The following is a 24,317-nucleotide window of genomic DNA, read 5'->3' on the forward strand; positions in this document are numbered from 1 at the left end:
CACAAGCGACACTGCTCTCTGGAACTAACCTAACTGCAAAAGGATTTTTACACACAGCACTATAAGTATCTCTTAGCTGCTCAACTGCTATATATGTGAAAGTCTGAATGTTGAGAATGTGGAATAGAAAGGACAAGGGGGGCATTTTTATACTGGGTGCACATTCTAACCAAGGTAGATTTCATATCCACTTTACAGAAAATGCAAAAGCCACTTTTTAATGTTGTGTGCATACTCTCACCCAAGCCCACTGTTTTAAAATGGCTCACTTCTGTGCTTTATACCCACCCATGTGTTTAGAAACAACTCAGGAGAGACTCCAAGGTGCTTTTACTGGGGAAGCCCAACCATGTCTACTTAGAAGTAATCCCCACTGAATTAAATGAATCCCAGGTGAGTGGGTTTAGGAGTGAAGTTTTAGTGTCTCTGTGTGAATACGACTGTAAAAGGCATTTACAATAATAGGACCACCACAGGGGGCAGCAAGAAAGTCAAACCACCCTACAATGCTCTTTTTCCATTGTCCAAGCTGAGAAACACGTGAGCTGTCAACATACATGTTAAGATGACCGTTTAAAAGCCTCCATTTTCCTTACCAAGAAGTGCCTTTTTTATGCGTGTTTTTAGAAGCCCCCTTCGCCCTAGTAGCCTTTACTGACTAGATTACCAGTCTTTGGAAAAGACTCATCCGTCAGGCCCCTCTCCAACGCAATCACATTCCTTTTACAGTCCAGCAGAAAACGGCTGATAGTCAATTTCACGTCTCTCCCCCCCTTGCTCAGACATCCGGGGGTGGGAAGGCACCAGCCAATTACCAGACTATGGCGAAACTAACTGTTTCTCTAAAGACCAGGAACTGTCTCCTGAACAGTTTGGAAGGCTTTTACAGAAACAGGACGTGAATTCAAGGGAAGGGAAGAGAAGGGAGGGGAACCGCACCACAACGCCCCAGAATTAACGGCTTGTGAATGAGGGCGATGTGGGCATCTCCGAGTCGTAACGGAATTTTATTCCGTAAGGAGGAACACTCTGCCCTGGGCTGGGGTCTCAAGCGGCCCCTCATGGGATACAGAAGCTGTCCACGCAACGCTTTCGTCTCGTCCTCCGCCCCGCCCCCCGCACGGCGATCTGGAAAAGATTCGAAGCACATAGAAATTGAAGCCCCCCCCCCTTATACAAATACGCTGTGCTCTGCTCGCTAGTTCCTAGGACACTGCCGGTCACAAAACACATTGCAACTCCCAAAGGGGGTGGGGGGGCAGGGCAAGAGGAACGATTCAAAGGCCCAGCTTACATTTACAAAACTTGACAGCGCGAGCTTTGACACGTCTACTTGGAGGTAAGCCGCACTGGAGTTCAACGGGGCTACCTCCCAGGTAAGTGAGGATAGGGCTGAAACCACACACGCGGTTGGGCCTCTAGGGATTTTCCCCCACCCGTGGCAGCCTCCCCTTGGGGAACTCCTAGTAGTTCATTCAGACGCTGGATCTGCTTAAAGGGACGTGATGGTAAGGAGGAAGGGAGGGAACCATGTGATTACATCATCAACTGCCCCCATCCCTTCCAGAAAGCACATAACTTTCCAATGGTGAGTAAGCGGAGAAGTTCTCCACAAGCCATAAAATGTAGCGCCTCCGTTCTTACTTTGCTTATTGTGGGGTTAAACTAGACACAATACGGCGAAAACCACCCCCAACAGACAGACGTCACGCACCAAAATGGAGCAAGTTTTATTGTTCTACGGCGGTACGGATCAATCTTCTGAAATATGCAGGGGCTATAAAAACCCCTCACGGCGTGCCCTACACAGCCCGATCCTTAATCGTGTTTACTCAGCGGCAAAGTCCATTCATTTCAGTAATTATTTACTTCGGATGGCTGAAATTTAAAACTTCTGAATTACTCACAGAGCACAGGTAAAACTTTTTTTTAAAATAAAGAGGCCACGGATCTAGTTCCAATTCTCTCCGCTCCCACCATTAGACTTACCTTCAGAGCAAATTTGTCTCCAGTTTTCTTGTTAAAGATTTCCAAAACTTTCCCATTAATTCCCAGCCCTAGCACTTGCGTGGTGACCTTGTAATCATCCGTTATGGCGTTTTTCTTGATCGGGAGGGCGGATTTGATGTGGAACTGGGGGAACTGTTGCTGGGCCAATTGTTGCTGTTGCTGCTGCGGCGGCTGGAGTGGCGGCGGGGGAGGCGGTGGCGGATTGGGGAAAAGTACTTGTGGGTTCTGATTCTGAGAGTTGGACAGCATCGTACCGTGAGGAGCCGGGGCAACCAAGAGCAAATCCCTCCCTGTCCGCCTCGCCTCACCCCTCCTCCCTCTTCCGTTTCTTCGTTCCCCAACAGTAGGAAGTTTGCGCACAACAGCCGGATCAAAACTCAGTTTGTTCCCACTTCTCTGCTAGTAAAAGACACGATTTCTTCTTTGGTAAATCCTCCGCCCGGGTCCCGAGAGAAGCTGCGGGCATTCAAATACGCCGATCGGCCTCCGCTGGATCTCCCCGGAAGAAGCGGCCGCCCCTTCTAAGCGGATCCCCCCCCGCCCCAACCCCAGCTTGGCCCCAGCGCCCGGCTCGCTGACTCTTTCGAACGCAGAGACAGGAAAAGGAATCGCTACAATGTATCAATCTCGTTTCTTCCCCGGGTCGGCTTCCCTGCGCTGATGTCACAGCCTCGCGTTGACTGGCTGCGCTGTACAGGGGGAGGTGCCTAAGGCGGGACTTAAGCCAGGGAGGTGGTGCCGACAAGTGGGGGTGGGGAGAGAGCGTGTGAGTGGGATAGTGGAGGAAAGACGGCTGAAGGCTGAGAGAAGGTAGAGGGAAAGGTGTCTGGAGGTTGTCACAGGGCACGGTTCGGCTGAATTGCTCGACGGCAATTCCTTAAATTCCTCTCTTTCCAGAGTTATACTTGTTTTGCACATTTTCCTGGGTGAAGGTGGCACCGGCAGAGCAGCTTTTCTTCTCTGTAAACAGCCAATCTGAAGAAGAGTTCTCTGTGACTGGGAAACTTGCTACCACGTATTAAACATATTTTGAGCCAAATAAAATGAGTGGCTTGTGTAGATGTGGCGGTGGCCAATGCGGGCAGTAGGATCCACCTTACTGTACACATGTAGATCATGCTAGGCAGAAACAATCTCCTGTATTAGAGACACCTAATAATAAGCAACACTTAGGATTTATATTGTGTTTTATAGTAAATGACTCCATTCTTATCATGAAGCGTTTCAAGGACTATATTTTAAAGAAAACCCATATACACCTCCTCTCTGCCAAATGTAGAGACATTAGAAAAGTACAGCCTGAAAAAAGGTTGTCAGCTCTACACACACACAGTGTCTTTAAAATAACTATATACTAAGATAGCAAAATCTCAGTCCTGTGGTTGTTGAAAGCTCCACTGAGTCTCCGCTAAGTGACCTACATACATACTGCTACAGTAGACTTTATATTGAGTTGTTGTTGTTATGTGCCTTCAAGTCCATTATGACTTATGGCGACCCTACGAATCAGTGACCTCCAACAGCATCTGTCGTGAACCACCCTGTTCAGATCTTGCAAGTTCAGGTCTGTGGCTTCCTTTATGGAATCAATCCATCGCTTGTTTGGCCTTCCTCTTTTTCTACTCCTTTCTGTTTTTCCCAACATTGTCTTTTCTAGTGAATCATGTCTTCTCATGATGTGTCCAAAGTAGGATAACCTCAGTTTCATCATTTTAGCTTCTAGTGATAGTTCTGGTTTAATTTGTTCTAACACCCAATTATTTGTCTTTTTCACAGTCCATGGTATGCGCAAAGCTCACCTCCAGCACCATATTTCAAAGGAGTTGATTTTTCTCTTATCTGCTTGTTTCACTGTCCAACTTTCACATCCATACATAGAGATCAGGTATAGCATGGTCTGAATGATCCTGACTTTGGTGTTCAGTGATACACCTTTGCATTGGAGGACCTTTTCTAGTTCTCTCATAGCTGCCCTCTCCAGTTCTGGCCTCATTCTGATTTCTTGACTATTGTCTCCATTTTGGTTAATGACTGTGCCAAGGTATTGATAATCCTTGGCAAGTTCAATGTCCTCATTGTCAACTTTAAAGTTACATAAATCTTCTGTTGTCATTACTTTAATCTTCTTGATGTTCAGTTGTAGTCCTGCTTTGTGCATTCCTCTTTAACTTTCATCAGCATTCATTTCAAATCATTACTGGTTTCTGCTAGTAGTATGGTATCATCTGCATATCTTAAATTATTGATATTTCTCCCTCCAATTTTCACACCTCATTCATCTTGGTCCAATCCTGCTTTTCGTATGATATGTTCTGTGTACAGATTAAACAAACAGGGTGATAAAATATATCCCTGCTTCACATCCTTTCCGATGGGGAACCAATCGGTTTCTCCGTATTCTGTCCTTACAGTAGCCTCTTGTGCAGAGTATAGATTGTGCATCAGGACAATCAGATGCTGTGGCACCCCATTTCTTTTAAAGCATTCCATAGTTTTTCATGATCTACACAGTCAAAGGCTTTGCTGTAATCTGTGAAGCACAGGGTGATTTTCTTCTGAAATTCCTTGCTCCGTTCCAACGTATGTTTGCAATATGATCTCTGGTGCCTCTTTACTTTCTAAATTCAGGTTGGACATCTGGCATTTCTTGCTCCATATATGGTAAGAGCCTTTCTTGTAGAATCTTGAGCATTACTTTACTTGCATGGGATATTAAGGCAATAGTTTGATAATTACTGCATTCTCTGGGATCCCCTTTCTTTGGAATTGGGATATATATTGAACGCTTCCAGTCTGTGGGCCATTGTTTAGTTTTCCACATTTGTTGACAAATTTTTGTCAAAATTTGGACAGATTCAGCCACAGTAACTTCTACCAACTCTATTGGTATGCCATCTGTTCCTGGTGATTTGTTTCTTCCAAGTATTTTAAGAGCAGCTTTTACCTCACGTTCTAAAATTTCTGGTTCTTCATCATACGGTTCATACGTGAATGAATCTGTCATCCTTGTATCTCTTTTATAGGGTTCTTCAGTGTATTGCTTCCATCCTCCTTTTATTTCATCTTGATCAGTCAGTGTGTTTCCCTGTTGATTATTCAACATCCCTACTCTTGGTTTAAATTTCCCTTTCATTTATCTAATCTTTTGTAATAGGGCTCTTGTTCTTCCCTTTTTGTTGTCCTCTTCTATTTTTATACAATAACTATTGTAATAGTTCTCTTTGTCCCTACCTACTAGTTGCTGTATTGTTACATTTAGAGTTCTGACAGTGTTTCTATCGCCTTTTGCTTTTGCTTTCCTTCGTAACCATTTTAAGAGTTTCTTCAGTCATCTATTGAGGTCTTTCTCTTTTTAACTAGAGGTATTGTCTTTTTGCATTCTTCCCTGATAATGTCTCTTGCTTCGCTCCATAGTTCTTCTGGTTCTCTGTCAACTAAGTTTAAAGCCTCAAAACTGTTCCTTATTTGATCTTTATATTCTTCTGGATGTTATTTAAATTATATTTTGGCATTATGATTGCTTTGTTGTTGTTCTTTAGCTTTACTCTGATTTTTGATATGACCAGTTCATGATCTGTACCGCAATCTGCTCTTGGTCTTGTTTTTGCCAAAAGTATGGAACTTCTCCATCTTCTGTTACCAATTATATAATCGATTTGATTCCTATATTGACCATCTGCTGATGTCCACATGTAATCGTCTTTTTCAGTTGGTGAATTGAGGGGCGTCCAAATTTTTTGTCTGGTCTAACCTTTTTTTGCTGGAGTATCCAAGATCAAAATGGGTTAAATCATAATACCTTGACAACACAATTCTATACATGTTTACTCAGAAGTAAGCACCATTGGCTTTAATGGGGCTTATTCCAAGTGAAGTGTGTGTATAGGAGTAGATCTAAGACTGCAATCCTATATATACATGGGGTTAAGTCCCATTGACCTTAGTGGTGCTTTATTTAATTACAAATAAACATGCATAGAATTCTGCTATACACATCTGCTGTAGCTGTAACATTGAAAACAGTGGCTTGCAGTGACACAACAGTCTTTCATTGGGTGGACTGCTTGTTCCACCAGCCATGATTAAATTTTCCTTTGCAGGAGCAGCTGCCCAGCCCATGGCTGCCTGACTACAGATAAAAAAGTCTGATTATGGACGTCTGCAGGAATTTTTCACTGGGGTCAAAATAAATACTCCAGATAAATAAATAAACAAATATACCAAACTAGCACCAGAGAACAGGCCTATCATTTCTGCTAGATGTGGTGACTGAGTGGTGGCAAGGCCTGGGTAGACCGACCTCTGAGAAACTTGTATTCTAGATTTACCCCTCTGTTAGTTCTCAATGGGTAGACCTGCTGTCCATCAATAGGTAGACCCAGCATCTCTAGACAATGTCTCAATTCACCAAGGACTAACAAGGACTGGACAATCTGTTTTCTGGCTCTCCCCTGCACTGGGGGTAGGGTAGATTGTTTAGGTGTTAATTTTTTTGTTCTTTTATGTTGTTTCTTCCCCCCCCCCCAACTCAGAGAGCTGCATTTCTTTGCGCCTCTTCTTCTCTCCCCTCCTCAATTTTCCAAGCAGGCTGCCCCTTCTGGCTCCCTTCCTTGGAAAAAGCAGTCTTCCCTCACACTCCCTTTCTCTTTTACGCTCTTTTACTCAAACCTTCAGTTCTTTCTATGCTTCCTTCCACCTGCTCCAGCCTTTAATTAATTGCACTGCTGCACCAACCACTTTCACAGCCCCTTCCACCATTTATTTTCCTAAAAGCACACACCCTTGGTTAACAACACTGGACTACACTTCAGGGTTGTCATATACTACCTCCCCTCTCTCTTTAGCCAAATGTGGATAACAACAGCTACTTTGCAGGCCTGGTGTAACCCACACTCTCTCAGCCTCAGATCTGCCTCCTGAAATATGGGTATAAAAATGATGGACTTCACCTGCATTGGCATTAGCAAAGTGATTTTTAAAATATTTATAAACCCAGAAGAAAATCACATTTTTTGTATGAAATAATACCTGGGTTTGAAAAATCATGAGCTCCTATCCTTGCTGCTACCTTTAGTTTTTGACAATCATAGCTATTATTGAATCTTACTCTGTGTTCCCCAATCACAGCTAAACTAAAATCCTAGAAACATGAACTGTTTTTTATGGGGCAGAAATTATTTCTCCACCAGGAAAGACCAGCAGAAAAGGCTTAAAAACTAGCCAAGAGTCTCAATAATGGGTGTTTCACTCTAGTCTTCTATTTGTCTAATCGATTAGATCTGCTTTCCTAAATGTCAGTCATTGCTATGACTTTATTCATTGGCTAAAAACACTGAAAGGAGACAGCAGGCTAGTTTCTCTCAAAACAATTGAGGACAATAGAGCCTGCACATTTTGTCTCATATCTTAGGTTCTACAAATGCTAAAAACTTAACTTTTTTAAAAAAAATTAAAGCCGAGAATCTTAGACTAGATCATAGACTCATAAAACAGTACAGTTGGAAAGGGCCTATAAGGCCATCGAGTCCAACCCCCTACTCAATGCCGATAGGTGACTGTGCAGGTACCTCTTGAATACCTCCAGTATTGGAGAGCCCATCACCTCCCTAGGTAACTGGTTCCATTGTCCTACTGCTCTGACAATTAAGAAGTTTTTCCTGATGTTTAGTCGAAATCTGGCTTCCTGTAACTTGAGCCCATCTAGAGATTATCGATCATCCACTATGGACAAGTGTCCTCTCCCACCCTCCCCTGCAGACACCTATGGTCTCACCAGAGTAAAATAAGTACATTGCTCCCTACTAAGATTCAGATTTGGCCATGAAATGTTATAGGAAGGAATTATAAAGCCTTGTCTGAAGGGGTTTTGAAATCAGGGCTTTGATGCTTAACCCACTTACAGAGTAATCCAGTTGCTGGGGAGCAGGCAGAAGGGGAGCTAGTAGAGGAGGAGCCAGCGGAAGCTCTGTGGGATACCCCTCCTGCTCAGGAGCTGCCAGCCTGGCTGAACACAGGCTCGCCAAGAGCTGTGCGCATGAGCTGGCTGGAAAGCACCAGCTCCAGTGAACAGGCTTCCCAGGGAGTAAGCACTACTTAATGCCAGTAAAGCACTACTAAATGCCACAACGGGGCATTTTTTAAATTATTTTACTCTGCCGGCCTTTTGGCCGATGGACTTTGAAGAGGGATCGGGACTCCAGGAAGAGGTCTGGATGCAAGGAGGATCTCGCATAACCCCCCCCGCCACATTTCCTCCCTCACCATGCCTCCAGAGTGCCCCGTTTTGAGGTCTTCCACCAGGCCTCTGTCTGGCTGGCTGGCTGACCCCAGTGGACCCCCGGCAGCACTGGCAGGCTCCTGATGGAGCCACATCTCTGCCACAGTGGAAGGCTGCTGCCAGTGGAGCCCGGTGCAGCTGGGAGCTTCCCGACGCAGCTGGCACTCCGCAGCATCCAACTCACCCCAGCCTGGTGGAAGGGTGAGTTGGATTGCACTCATATTCTTTAATGTAGATAGAGAGCCAGTGTGGTGTAGTGGTTAAGGTGTTGGACTATGACCTGGGAGATCAGAGTTTGAATCCCCACACAGCCATGAAGCGCACTGGGTGACCTTGGGCCAGTCACTGCCTCTCAGCCTCATGAAAACCCTATTCATAGGGTCGCCATAAGTTGGAATCGACTTGAAGGCAGTACACATTCATTCATTCAGATAGACAAACTTACACATAGGCATGAAGTCTGAGGAAAGTGAGGTACCCCTTCAGATGGGTTAGAGATCTTTTCCTTCTCCCATCCATTTTTTATTTTTTTTAAAAAAAAATTAAGTAAATAAATTCAGGATTATCATAGTATGGTAAAGCAGTATTTAGGCAAGACTTAAGCAGTACTTAGCAAATTGGGTCAAAAGGTTCAAATTTACAGGCAAAACTAGGATGAATTAATTTAAAAGCTATTTTGTTAGGAAACAAAAGACAATAAAGCACACAGAAAAATAACTGAAAATATATATTCATTTACTACACATAACCCTACTAGTTTAAAAGCTGAAAGTCAAAGAACTTTAGAATAGATTTTTCAGTAGAACCCCCCAATAAGAGTACAGATTCAATTGGATTGTTGTTGCAGATGATATTTCCCAAGCCACCCAAAGACTACTTTTTGTCAATTCCAAGCAGTTATTTGAAGGTTCACAGCCTCTGCTATTCAAGCAAGGGTATCAATAGCTTTCTTACCCTCTCTTATTCAGGGGCTCCTTCTGGGAGGAAGGATGGGATATAATAATAATAATGATGATATGTGACCTCTCAAAAGCCCTATAGGTATTGCTAAATAAATTATTTACAGAGACAGATTTTTTTAATGGATATTTTATTTGTATGCCACCCAACAATAGTTTTCTCTGGGTGGCTTACAACAAGAAATTAAAAAGGTATATAATAGTCACAAAGGACTACAGGTTCTGTTTCCTATGAGAATTACATTATTACTCTGGAAAGACACAAAAGCTTTAGATACACATTTGCCCAAGTGAAGACAGGAATGGAGGAGCCCAGAAAGCTGCCTTATTTATCCTGAGTCAGACCATCTCCTTCAGTATTGTCTACAATGACTGGAAGCAGCGCTCCAGGGTTTTAGACAGGAGTCTCTCACTGCCATACCTGAAGATGCCAGGGGTTGAATCCTTGGATATTCTGCACATAAAGTGGATTCACTACCACTGCACTGTGGCCTGTCCCCAACTGATTGGCTACCATGATTCACACATCAGAAAGGGTGTATGGAAAGTCTTGTTATCACTATCTCATTGATTTAGGTGACCAGGACTTTCTGTGCCAGAAAGAGTTTATTTCTTTATTATTCCATTTATAGCACACTTTTCCTCCAAGGAGATCAAGATGGCATACATGGTTCTCCCCGCCCTCTCCATTTTATCCTCACAACAACCCTGTGGAGTAGGTTAGGTTGAGAGGCTGTGACTGGCCCAAGGTCACCCAACAAACGTCATGGTTAAGTGGGGATTTTGACTTTGGTCTCCCAGGTCCTAGTCCAAAACACTAACCACTACACACACTGGCTCTCTAGCTGAGAGACATACAGATTCTTGAAAGATTTTTGAAGCAAGGAAGCATTACCCTTTCAAGAACTGAAATGAGTGTTTGTGGACTTGCATGAGAAAAGTCAGGTAAGAACAAAAGATCCAGTATACAATTATGTGAAACCCCTGCAATGAGCAAATTCGAATATCTTTTCAGTGCAGTTAACATTTACTGATCCAGTTATTATACCCACCTGCAACATGAATCTTTTTTCTGTAATGTAGCACAGCCATGTAATCATCATTGCACCAGATACCAGTGCAACAGTGCCAAAGGTTGTTACTGTACCATAACATAGTCATGCATTCCTATAGGAAGCTGTGGTTTGTGCAATACTTTATAAGATTGGTCTATATGGCAAGGCTTTAAAAATATGCCTTTGGGATTTGGCTTCGGTTCACCCAGGGTACATGAACGTGATCAGTTTTGCAAGCATAGCAGAAGCAGGATGGGCAGAGATGGGTGATTCAATACAAATTATGGAAATATTCTCAACATGAAGCATGTTGATTAAGAAAACAGTGATATTTGGTGCAGAAAATGCCCACAATGAGTAGATGATTCCCTTCTGTTCCTACAAAGCAAACAGAAGGCAAATATTAAAGGCTATGGCTAGCCATTGGCATTTCTGAAAGGCCAATTTCATATTTGACGTAAGCTAGAGCAAACGGTGGAATAAAACAGCACACATTTCTTATGTTCTTAGTGGGGAGGCTGGGAAGACCCTTGCTAGCTATCAATGTAGCACAGCCATCATGAACAATACTTTTCAGCCTGTGCGGCTGCCAACAAGCATGGAAAAGAACACACAACAAGCATGGAAGATGCTCTCTTATTCTGCATGGTGAGCTAGAAGCAGGAAAATGTCCTTTGGAACATGATGTCATTCTAGCTGAGTGGGCAAAACATGACCTTCTGAACCATAGCACATTGCTATGTAAAAGTCTGCATGGTGCATACAGAAATATAGCGCCCGTTCATTCTGCATTCTGCATCAAAAAACACCTGATGTTTAAGCACCATAAACTGATGTTTCAGTACCAGGGATACAATATGGATTAGGCCAAATTGTACTAGCCCTGCACTGGGCTGTGTGACTACACACATCAAGTTGATGTGATCAAGTTCCACCTTGAAAAGGCATTAGCCGGAAAGGTGGCCTAGTCATATTTTAAAGTAAATAAACAAATTTGGCAAAGTTAATGAGGCTAATAATAACTAGATATTAAGGGGCACTTCAAAGATATCAACTGCAAAAATTTTACATGGAAAGCACTGTTGTGCAGAATATAGTAGGCAGCTCACAGACCAACTGTAATGTGCAACTGTCATGAACTGCTGCCACAAGTTCAGTCCCAGGACTCAATTCCCAAACCCAGGGCAAATGATCCTGGCCAGGCACAACCCATGCCACCCTTACCAGGGCTGAGTAAACCAACACCAACCCTGCAAGGTAGATAGACTGCCACCACGCCTTAATCCTGGTCACCCACTCTGGGCCAAGGGGAAACCCAAAGTGCTAGAAATAGACCTGCCAAGGATTCCAAAGGTAACAGCCAAAGGTACACTCCTTATCCTGGAGCCTTTCAGCAAAATACCAAAATATATGGTAGTCCATGGCTAATTGGTGTTGGATTTAGAGCCAAATCTCCCCTGCAATGAACACCCACTTGTAAATAAGAAATAGCTTTATTAAATAAAGTGTACAACTATAGCAGCAAAATAGGTCCTTAAAATCCACCCACCCCTGAGGGCCTATTAAAATACTGAGAGTTACAGTCACAGACAAAAATAACAAAACTGTCTAGCCTAATCTATATCTACAATAGAGGTAAACAGCAATCCACCTCATGGTTCCACATCTCCCCAAAGATGTATAGCCTGGATAGCAGATAGAAGATGGAACCCCACCTATATAGCATCAGCAACCATAGGCGTTCTTGCTTATAGCTTAATTAACTAGCTTCAGCTGTGAGAAATGCAATCTCATGGCCTTCTCAGAGGTGCCATTTCAGGCATGTTTCCACAGTTTCTTGCCTCGGAACCATTTCAGTTTTTAACCTTTCAAACCAGGCATTCTTGACAGCAATGATAGCATATTGGCAAATAGGGTTAATTACCAATATATTTGGCTTTTTCCAATCCAATTTCCAGTCCCTAAAATGATGGGGTTAGATAAATTCACAGAGGATGGCTACTAGTCATAATGGCTACTCCCTCCAGGATCAGATGTGGCATTGTTTGCCAACTGCAGGGAACAAAGCTTGCTCTGCTTGCGGACTTCCCATAGGAATCTGGTTCACCACTGTGGGAAAAGAATGCTGAACAAGATAGCTCTTTGGTCTGATCCAGCAGGGCTCTCATTATGATGTTATGAGCGTATTTCTGAAACTAATGGAATATACAACACAAGTGGCTGGTCAATCACGTTACCATTACTTTCCACAACACACACTTTGGCTCCAAGCTTTTTAATCTATGAGACTTTATAGCAGCAATTCCCGTTCTGTGTAAGGATAGTCAGCTTTGAGGGCTTTCCCAGCATCATCATTTAAAAAATAAACCACTGTGGACATAGAGTGGATTACACATACACATGCCAATATAACCTTGAAGAATGCAGAATCCACAAAGGCAGGAATGTAGCTGAGGATGGAAGGAAAAGGCTGGAAAGGAAAAGGAATGGCCAACACAGGAAATTATCTCTTCCTCCTTCCTACCAGAGGACAAGCATGTAGGTCAACAGCAGAAAGGAGTTCTGTGAGTGTGTATTTTATGATGAGTAAGTGAAAGTGGGATGGAGCAGAGGCGAGAATGGAGACAGGATTCCTGTGCTGGAAATCCTTTTCCTTTTGAGCCTTCTCCCTCGACCCCAAACCACCCCTTTGATCCTAGCTTCTCATTTTTCTCATGCATGGACTCTTTGTCCTGCCACCACCATGTGAAGATGGATATCTGGATCTGGATCATGCCTCTAATTTTTAACTTCTATTTTAAATAAGTAATAACTAGATGCCAAGTTACTACATCAGTGTGAAGATGGTTTCATTCGAGGAAGAGTCAAACCACAATGGTAGAGAATCTGCTTTGAATACAGATGGTCCCAGTCCAATCCCCAAAATCTCTAGGTAGGGCGGGGAGAGGCTCTTGCCTGAAACCCCGGAGGGCCACTGCCTGTCATGTAGACAACACTGAGCTATAGAAGGACCAATGGTCTGAGCCAGAATAAGGCAGCTTCCCATGTTCCTCTTTGTCCAAATACTGTCCATACTGTTCATTCTACACAACTTTTGGCTGAGAGTCACTGACATTACATAAAGTACAACCTTGAAATGTTTCACATTACAAGTCGTTTCTTCCACCTCTCTTCACGTGATGTTTCACTTATCATAGAAATCACTTCTCCTGTTTTTACAGAAGCAATCTCTCAATACAACAGCCCATGTAAGATATTTTATTCCACTTTCCATGCTGCCAAGATGTCTAGTGCTGTGAAACTGAGGTTTCAAAGTTACATTCAGTAGTGGAGGCATTTTTGTTAGTGAAGATCAGCTGTGGAGATGAGTCGTTCTGGTACTCTTTCTTTGAGGTAACTGTAGGGGGGAGGGGGCAAGGGAGGTCTCTTGCCCAGGGGCTCAAAAAACCTAGTTTAGAATTAGAAAAATCCAGAGAGGATAGGTTTACCAATGGCTGTTCACCATGATAGCTAAATGGAATCTTTGGGTCTAGAGACAGTATAATTCTGAATACCAGGTGCTGGGCACAAATGGACTCTTACTTTCACACAGGGCCAGCCCTACCATTATGCAAAGTGGAGCATCTGCCATAGGCAGCTGATTGTGGATGGTGTGAAAGGGCAGCAAATTGTTGTTTAATTTATTACATTTGTATTGTCATGGAGGGGCAAATTATTTCTCTCAGGTGCCAAACTAACTTGACTGGCCTTGATTACTATTTATTTATTTATTTATTTATTTATTTATTTTGTTGCATTTATATACCGCCCATAGCAAGTAGCTCTCAGGGCGGTAAACAGAATCGGATAAAATACATACATCATAATAATAAAATCACAAAACATATAAGACACAATGAAAACAAAATACAATTAACAAAATATAAGATAATAAAAGGATTAGTATTACAAGATTAAAAAGATAAAAAGATTAAAATGATTAAAATGCCTGGGAGCATAAGAAGGTCTTTACCTGGCGCCAGAAAGATAATAATGTAGGCGCCATGCGTACCTCTTCGGGGAGGCTATTCCACAACTCGGGGGCCACCACAGAAAAGGCCCTAGATCTAGTAACCACCCTCCGGGCTTCACGATGGGTTGGTACCCGAAGGAGGGCCTTAGATGCTGAACGAAGTGAGCAGGTAGGTTCATAGCGGGAGAGGCGTTCCACCAGGTATTGTGGTCCCAGGCCATGTAAGGCTTTATAGGTCATAACCAGCACCTTGAATCTCGCCCGGAAGCAAATAGGTAGCCAGTGCAGGCGAGCCAGAACAGGAGTTATGTGCGAAGACCGACTGGTCCTCGTCAATAGTCTAGCTGCCGCATTCTGCACTAGCTGAAGCTTCCGAACTGTCTTCAAGGGCAGCCCTATGTAGAGCGCATTACAGTAATCCAATCTTGAAGTTACCAGAGCATGAACAACTGAGGCGAAGTCGTCGCCATCCAGATAGGGGCGTAGTTGGGCTACCAAACGGAGATGGTAAAACGTGTTCTGTGCCACCGAGGCCACTTGAGCCTCAAGAGACAAGGAAGGGTCAAAAAGGACCCCCAAACTACGGACCTGTTCTTTCAGGGGGAATGTAACCCCATCCAGAACAGGATGCACATCCACCATCTGAGCGGGGAAGGCATTCACCAACAGTGTCTCAGTCTTGTCTGGATTGAGTCTCAGTTTATTAGTTCTCATCCAGTCCATTATCACGGTCAGGCAACGGTTCAGCACATCAACAGACTCACCTGAAGAAGATGAAAAGGAGAAATAGAGTTGCGTGTCATCAGCATACTGATGACAACGCACTCCAAAACTCCTGATGACCGCACCCAGAGGCTTCATGTAGATGTTAAAAAGCATGGGGGACAAAACCAACCCCTGAGGGACTCCACAATGGAGAGTCCAGGGTGTCGAGTAATGTTCCCCAAGCACTACCTTCTGGCGACGATCCGCGAAGTAGGAGCGGAACCACTGCCAAGCAGTACCCCCAACTCCCAACTCCGCAAGTCTCCCCAGAAGGATACCATGGTCGATGGTATCAAACGCCGCTGAGAGATCAAGGAGAATCAACAAAGTCACACTCCCCCTGTCCCTCTCCCGACAAAGGAGACAGGGCGACCAAGGCTGTTTCAGTGCCGAAACCGGGCCTAAAACCGGATTGAAACGGATCCAGATAATTGGTTTCATCCAAGAGCACCTGGAGCTGGTTAGCAACCACCCGCTCCAAAACCTTGCCCAAAAAGGGGACATTCGCCACCGGTCTGTAGTTGTTCAAATTATCTGGGTCCAGGGAAGGTTTCTTTAAAAGAGGTCTCACTATTGCCTCCTTGAGGCTAGTAGGGACTACTCCCTCTCTCAAGGAGGCATTAACCACTTCCTTGGCCCAGCCGGTGGTTCCAGCCCTGCTAGCTTTCACTAGCCAAGATGGGCAAGGATCCAGAACAGACGTGGTTGCCCGGACCATTCCAAGCACCTTGTCCACTTCCTCGAGCTGCACCAACTGAAACTCATCCAATAATAAAGGACAAGGCCGTGCTCCGGACACTTCACTGGATTCATCTGTCACAACGTCGGAGTCTAAGTCCCTACAGATGCAAGCAATCTTATTTTGAAAGTGTCCAGCAATTTCGTTGCAGCGGGCTTCAGATGTTTCTATAATATCGTGAGGGCCAGAGTGTAAAAGCCCCCGCACAACTTTAAAAAGCTCCGCTGGGCGGCATAAGGATGACCTAATAGAGGCAGCGAAATAAAGTTTTTTCGCTGTCCTTACCACTTTCATATACAACTTATTGGTGGCACTTACCAAAGCATGGTTACGTTCGTTGGGAGTTCGCCTCCATCTGCACTCCAGCCTCCTCCTCTCTTGTTTCATCACTCTCAGCTCCGGGGTATACCACGGAGCTGTATGAGCTCTACATCGGAGGGGGCGCGCAGGAGCGATCATGTCAATAGCCCGAGTCATCTCCGTATTCCACAGTGCGACCAGGGCCTCGACAGGAGCACCAGTCTTATCAGCCGGAAAATCTCCCAGGGCCCTCTGAAAACCAAGAGGATCCATCAGACTCTGGGAGCGGACCAACCTAATAGGTCCTCCACCTTTGCAGAGGGGAAGAGCTACTGTAAGTCTAAATCTCAACAAGCGGTGATCTGTCCATGACAATGGGGTAGATGAAAAACATCCCACCTCCAGATCACCATCTCCATGACCAGTGGCGAAGATCAAATCAAGAGTGTGTCCCGACACATGCGTTGGGCCAGTAGAAAATTGAGACAGCTCCATTGTTGTCATGGAGGCAATGAAGTCCTGAGCTGCACCAGATAAGACAGCCTCGGCGTGGACATTGAAATTCCCCAGTACCAAAAGTCTAGGGGATCTCAATAGTACCTCCGAGACTATCTCCGTCAGCTCAGCTAAGGAAGCTGTTGGGCAGCAAGGTGGACGGTACACCAACAGTATTCCTAGTCTGTCTCCCTGGCCCAATACAAGGTGGAGACACTCCAGACCAGTCGCCGCCTGGACAGGGTGCTGTGTGAGAGGGAAAGTACTCCTATAGACCACAGCAACTCCCCCTCCCCGGCCCTCAGATCTACCACAGTGCTGAACCGCATACCTGGGTGGGCAAAGCTGGGAAAGAGCAACTCCTCCCTGATCACCCACCCAGGTCTCGGTTATACATGCCAGATCGGCACCCTCCTCCAGAATTAAATCATGGACAAGGGAGGTTTTATTATGTACCGACCTGGCATTCAAGAGCAGCACGTGGAGATCCGAGAGCTGGCTGATAGGACAACCAGCAATCCTGTGGGTAAGAGGAGAACCGGCACTGACACAACTTGTCTGGGATGAGTTCCCCTTACCTGGCCAGTTCTCCTCCTAACACCATACCTCCCATTACCCGTCACTACGTTAATTGGGGCCCCCGAAAGTCCCCCCACGAAGGATGGAATCCTTTCTCCCAGGCACATAATAAAAATACACAAATACACATACACAAAACAATCATACAAATCATTCACACCACACTAATCCACACACACAGAACACACAGAACAACAACCACACAAATACAATTAATAAAAAAAAGCAAAAACGAAAGCAGTAGCACAGCAGCAGCAGCAGCAGCAGCAGCAGCAGCAGCCTTGATGGGGAGGGGGGGCATCATTTGATGCTTTGCCTTGGGCAGAAAAATGTCTTTGGCCATCCCTGTCTTCATACCTTCCTTGCAAGCTTCCCAGAGGTTTCTTTTCTTGCAGAACACAATTGCAAAAATGCTGGAATAGACAGTCTGATCCAAAAGTGCCATTTTATTCAACCTGGAGCTATTCCTGAAGGTGAAAGACACTGGGTAGGTTGGGCAGTACACAAGAGGAGATCTTATTCTGAGACAGGCCATTGGTCTATCTAGCTCTACAGTGAGTTGTAGGATTGCAGACAGTGTTCTCCCCCAGCCCTACCTGAAGATACAGGGGATTGAACCTGGAACATTCTGCATGCAAAGCATTCTGCATCCTCACTTGATGCACCCAGTGGTCATGCAGGCATGCTTTATATTTTCTTCTCTGACCACAGATTCACTGTTTAACTAGATGATACATTAAATGCATGATCAAATTCATATATTCATACAGGTATATACATAAACTAAGGGCTACTGCCCCTGTTCACTTCACATTGCTCCCTCACCCACCCCACCACCTAATCCTCTTGCTCAAACCATCCATTCTCCTTAGAGCTCATCCAAAGCCTTTTATTATCCTTCTCCACTTCTCCTTTGCCTCTGCCCAATGTTGGAGGTGCAAAGCAATGCCAGCCCCCGCATTGCCCCCAGGTCTCACCAAATTCCTCCTTCCTTAGACCTAGCCATACCTCCCCTCCCCCCTTTTTTCTCTAGCTCGCCCTAGCACAGATCTCACAAGATCCCACTGCTAGGCAGCAGCATCAGTCACTCCCTGTAAACAATACTGCCTGGGAACTTCGCCTTAGTCTCCCTATGGCTTGTTACTTTGTGTCTGGGTGCCCTTGCTCTGTCCACAACCCCCTTGAATCTTTGCCTATAAAGCAAACAATCCTGGGTTGCTCTGGATACTTGATGATGTTACAATATCTCCATTCACCGCTGCCACCATTTATTTGATACCGTTTCCATCCAGCCTTGGTAATTACCCTGCCCTCCCTTCTGGTCTGTATATCCCCAGCCAAGGATCAGGCTTTTGGCAAGCCAATAAAAGTATTTATTTGATAACACCAGGAAATAACAAAATTACTTTAGGAATGTTCAACAAGCGTATGGTTTCATATATCTGAATTATCACAGATCAGAGATTCTAAAACCTCATTTAGTGCACGGGTGAGAGGTGGAGCCATTTTGTTGTGGCCATTGTTGTTGTCATCATAGTGTCACTCTTTATGTTTCCAGTCTTATATATTCTGCCTAAATACCAGCCAAATATAATCCAAACCTCCCTCAGAACTCTGCCAACCTACTTCTCCAAATAACTCTCCACTAACGACTCTCACAACCCCCCCAACAACCACCCCCTGACTCAACTGTCATCCTCTCATTTATACCTTCAGCCATTCAAACACTCAGCCAATCATCATCCAACATTCTCCAGCATTCTAGCCCATGTACTCCCCACTGTCACTCAGTCACTTACCATATGTCGCTTAATAAACCCGCACTTACCATATTTACAGATATTAAAATACAGGGACATCACACTCCCCCACTTTCTTCTTTTACTTATGTTTCAGGGAGCCAATTAACAATCTGATGTGTCACAGTCAGAGAACACAGTCCAGGGCAGGCATGGTTCAACTTCCAGAAGTGGGTAAGGTAATCCCAGATAGTCAGAAAGCCAAAATCAGTAAGTGAGAAGGAGAGAAAGGTCCTGTTAGTAACAACACATATGTATGGATTGCTCATCTTGTTGCAATCCATAAAACAAATTTGCAAGGTATTATCCCCCATATTGCAGATGGAGGGACTGAGGCTGAAAGAGAATGACTTGCCTACAGTCAGTTCATGGCAGTGGAGAGGCTTAATCCAGAGTGTCATGATTCACTGCTCATCCACTTAGCCACAATAATTATTTTAACAATGCACTCTACCCCAAGTGCAACACTACACCGGGTGTGGGCAGACTTCAGGCTTGCTGGATCTACTTTGTTTATTACTAGAACCCTGAGATCCAGCAATGGGAGCCAGCTACAAGACAGTGGTTCAGGAACAGAACCACCTATCTATAGTATCCCAGGTGCCATACACTTGGCTGACTTCCATACAGAAGAATAAATCTATATCTGAATTATCACAGATCAGAGATTCTAAAACCTCATTTAGTGCACAGGTGAGAGGTGGAGCCATTTTGTTGTGACCATTGTTGTTGTCATCATGCGCCTTCAAGTTGATTACGACTTATGACAACCCTATGAATCAGCGACTTCCAATAGCATCTGTTCTAAACCAACCTGTTCAGATCTTGTAAGTTCAGGTCTGTGGCTTCCTTTATGGAATCAATTCATCTCTTGTTTGGCCTTCATCTTTTTCTACCCCCTTCTGTTTTCCCCAGCATTATTAGCTTTTCTAGTAAATCATGTCTTCTCATTATGTGTCCAAAGTATGATAACCTCAGTTTCATCATTTTAGCTTCTAGTGATAGTTCTGGTTTAATTTGTTCCAACACTCAATTATTTGTCTTTTTCATGGTCCATGGTATCCACAAAGCTCTCCTCCAACACCACATTTCCAATGTTGATTTTTCATTGATGCCATTGTTAAACCATCAGAAATCAGAATACTGTACCAGTAGACCACTTTCTGCCCTGCCCTGCCCATCAGTACATCTCTCAAGTAAGGCAAGTTCTGAAGCTGGCATTTTAAGAGGCTGGTTGGAGCTGGATTGATGTCTAGGGTCAGCTGACCAAATGCTAAGTAAAATAAGTGCTAAGTATTACAGTCTGTAGTGCCCCTGAGAAACACAGTTCAGTCTGTAAGGCAGTCTTCCCCAACCTGACAGCCTCCAAATGTTTTGGTCTACAAGTTCCATCAGCCCCACCCATCATAGTGGCTGATGGGAGTTGATACCTTCCAGAACCTTTTGGACTACAAACTCCCATCAGCTCCAGCCAGTTGAAAAAGCAAGGCTCATGGTAGAAATATAACACTGGTGGTGCAAGATATAAGACATTATTGGATCCTGTTTGCTGAGATCTGTAGCTTGAACCACATGAACCACTAATGGAGAAACACAGGGAATGGGCTCTTTATGTGTGTGCGTCTGTGTGTCAGGGTAATGTGTGTGTATGTAAAGGAAGGAGAAAATCAAATTCCACTTTGCTACTGCATTGGCAAAAGAAAACTTGCAAGGAAACTGCTATGCAGCTAAGAAATCTCCTCTGAGTATGATTTCTGCCCTGGGCTCCTACTGGGAGGAAGGGTGGGATTATTGTTGTTGTTGTTGTTGTTGTTGTTTCCATTAACAAGCCTTACTCTGTTTTACTCACTTTGTTTCAGATATCTCTAATTCCACAAATGAAAACATAAACGAGTTAATCATTGCATTCGCCAAAGCCTCCTTTTTTCGATGAGTGTTTATCTGTAATCAATTCCCATGAAGAGAAGAGACATGCATAACGGTTGAGTGTCAAGGAAAGGCCAAGAGGTGAGAATGAGTTCTGCAAAGAACAAAGCACATCCCTATAGCAGCAAATTAACCCACTCTTCCATGTGCAGCTTTGAATCCAATAAAGAAACCAAGTTTCCTCAGAACTAGACTTCAAAGATAAGGGACAATCACTTGGAGCCAATTTATCACTGCAACTGGGCATCTGCGATGGACCAACTCAGATTAGATTCAGATTTGTTTATTTGAACCTTAGTCATCAGATCTTTGCCAAGCAAGTGTTTGACAAAAGCGGACTACATGTCCATATGGAAGTGACACAAGTCAAGTTAACATAAATAAAATAAAACCCTAATAAACTATGTGCAACATAAAAATGGGCTGCCTTCAAGTCGATCCCGACTTATAGTGACCCTACAAATAGGGTTTTCATGGTAAGTGGTATTCAGAGGAGGTTTACCATTGCCTTCCTCTGAGGCTGAGAGGCAGTGACTGGCCCAAGGTCACACAGTGAACTTCATGGCTGTGTGGGGACTCGAACCCTGGTCTCCCAGGTCGTAGTCCAACACCTTAACCATTACACCACACTGGCTCTCTAAGTGAAACATAAAGGACCTTTAAAAATTGTATTTTCTGGCAAATCACAGCATGGGGGCCAGTTGGAAGCCTAGTATTCCAGACATGAGAGAAAGGGAAGGTGTTTGGTTTGTTTCATTTATTTATTTTAAAAATGATAAATGTAGAATGGATAGAATGTCCCCAAGGACTTTTAAGGAGCGTTTAAGAAATACCAATGGCTGATTCTGACTAGCTTTAAAAAATGACTAGCTTAAAAAAATTATTTACACACACATTGTTTGTACTACACAGTATGTACAAAAACATAATGTGCAATACAACAGGTACATGCATACACAGGTGCTTAATCACTGTTATTCTTCCCCCCTAAGAAAAGTGAACCCTCTGGTGGGCTTGAGAATCCACAAAGTGCCTGCATGGCTTCTCCTGCTTCCCCTTCTTTGAGAGGGAGAGAAACTGCTAAGGAAGAGACAGCCACACCTCCTTGCTCCCCACAGCACTGAACCCACAGAGCAGGAGGAAGAGGGATGGGATGGGATTAGCCCCCTCCTCAGAGTGGCTGTGTGTCTTCAGGACCCCTGAGCTCCTGTGGAGGAAGGCAATTTATAAATACCCTAAATTTTTAAAGGTGCTTTACAGAGGACAGTACTTTATTTGAAGGTATCCTCTGTTTGAAGGGACACCCAGTCCAAGTTGGTTTTAAAGATAAAACATCATCAGAAGGGAAAACCGCCGGAGCCTTGACATTGCCTGTCAACAGTTGAACAGTACAAACAGAGCAGGCATGCAGGTCACCTGGTCACAGTCTTGTTCCCCACTAGATGAAGAGATGTAATTGGATTTCTATATAAGTGATAGCAATCATTTCTACTTTTGTATATAGCCATATAAATTAGCATATGGAAATGTTATACAAATATTTCCTTTTTGGTCCTTTCTGGACCCTATGCCTCTCCTTCCTATCTGAAGCACTGGGGGGCTGCTGCCCCTCTCATTTCCGTGACAGGGAGAGTGCAGGGACTGCATTTCCCTAGCAATTGTTGTTGTATGAATACAATGTTGTATGAATGCTAGTAAAATGCAATAAATCCATTACAGAAGCATTACCTAGAGGAAACAAACATATCTAGACCCACTACAAGAAATTAGTGCAAACTATGCAGTTAGGCTGCATAAACTAACTGGTCATCTGGAAAGATCCTTAGAATTTCTTGTTTCTCCGATTCCTGGCCTTGTAATTCAAACATCTTACCTTCTCTCTCATCCTAGATTTAACCAAGGTTAAAATGTTAATTCATTTTGTTCAAAACCACACCAATAAACAACCACCAACACCATCATCATTATTCTTTATTTATAAAATTTGCACTAGGTGGAGTACAAAAAGAAAATGAGCAGGTCCAAGCCTGCAGGCTTACAATCAACATCCTCATCTTCATGAAAGGAGAGTTGACCAGAGTGAGGAAATCAAGTCATCTGGTTCATGGATGATGTTTTTTATAAGCCTGTGCTTCAGTGTCTATGCTGGCTTATGGCTAGCCAATGAAGTCACTTAAGTGCATATAAGCCATTCACAACAGAGATGTCATAAATGACAGGCTGATAAGCTATCTCTTGGCGCCAGCACTAACCATCAGATCTCAAAGTGATTGAATCTATCAGTTGTCAGGCAGCATTTCATATAAATTATAAAACCCCTTCCTGGGGAATCATTGTCTTCTGCCTGGAAGGCCTTGGAATCTGCAGAACAGCAGGAGCTGTTTCCAGCTATGTTAGCTCATTAAGTGTTTGTGTTAAATTAGTATTTCTCCTACCAAGAAACCTCCTTAATTACAAGGCGTGCACCATCTCAGGAAATCTGTGTTCCAATTGAGGTATTTTTTCTGATGCTTTTGCTCTGATTACCATGGAGTTTTAAATGGTACATGTGTAAGTCTGTACATGGCTGCTTTTTAAAAGACCAACATAAAGCAATTGTAAAAGATCAAAGAATCCAGTAGTATGCAGTTAGGTAGTTTTAGTCTCTGGACTTAATGGTCTTATTCCTTCCCCCTCATCACCTCTTTAGATGGTAATGTCTATTACTTCACTTGCTTCAGAATGTGGTACATAAGCCCTGCTGTGTTTAGGGGCCTTCCTGCTCTTTCTGCTGAGTGGAGCCCTGAATTTCTTCCCCAAAAACCTACTCTGACAGCACTACTGGAAGAATCTTGAAGAATCTTTAATGAAGTTATAGTTGTGTGATTATTTTTATTTTATTAGACTTGTTAGTTGCTTATTGCTATCACATCTTTTGGAATTGCTTAATGGATTGGCTTGCCTGATTTAATCTACCTTTGTCAGAATCACTTACAGAACTGAATTTGCAGAAGTATTTAGGAGCAATAGAAGCAAAGCTGAATATGATTCCTTCTTCTTTCCTTCAAAACATTCCAGCAAGACCAAGTGCCAGAGCACAGAACAGCAAACCTGGGTAGGAGCATCCAGACTTTTTGCCTACAAAGTTCAAAACTCACCTTTCATTATGGGCTCCAAAGATCACACACTACAGGACAGATACAGAAGGCTTGATGAAGGAGGGATTATTTCCATGCAAGGTTGGCCAAGACTTTTTACTGCCCCTAACAGCTGCATCACATAATCTGAGAGGGGCACCCAGGATCTTTTGCAGTATTACAAAGCATGTTGCAGTGCAACTGTCAAATCACCCTGCTTCACCGGCTCCCTAAAATCATTGCTGCTTCATGGAACTGCTTTTGTTGTTTGTTCGTTTGTTTGTT

At 43.8% G+C, this 24,317-nt stretch overlaps 1 protein-coding gene and 1 long non-coding RNA gene across 4 annotated transcripts in view; one reads left to right on the forward strand and one right to left on the reverse strand.

The window, feature by feature from the left end:
• Window positions 1-2,556, reverse strand: part of MAPKAPK2 (MAPK activated protein kinase 2) — a 139,820-nt gene extending 137,264 nt beyond the window's left edge. For both annotated transcript variants that reach the window (XR_009763471.1, XM_061632091.1), the window contains exon 1: window positions 1,990-2,556. Coding sequence is in view for 1 of the 2 variants with exons in the window: in XM_061632091.1 (XP_061488075.1) it covers window positions 1,990-2,259 (270 nt within the window). In the remaining variant the exon portion in view is untranslated. The remainder of the gene's footprint in view (window positions 1-1,989) is intronic.
• Window positions 1,289-24,317, forward strand: LOC133387404 (uncharacterized). Of its 2 annotated transcripts, none has more exons than XR_009763472.1 (3): window positions 1,289-1,376; window positions 20,850-20,997; window positions 23,974-24,317. It is a non-coding gene; the product is annotated as an uncharacterized LOC133387404 (long non-coding RNA). The 2 variants fall into 2 exon arrangements; XR_009763473.1 differs by lacking the exon at window positions 1,289-1,376 and adding an exon at window positions 1,499-1,588.

Source organism: Rhineura floridana, chromosome 6 (genome assembly GCF_030035675.1).
Source record: "Rhineura floridana isolate rRhiFlo1 chromosome 6, rRhiFlo1.hap2, whole genome shotgun sequence".
Lineage (NCBI taxonomy): Eukaryota > Metazoa > Chordata > Lepidosauria > Squamata > Rhineuridae > Rhineura > Rhineura floridana.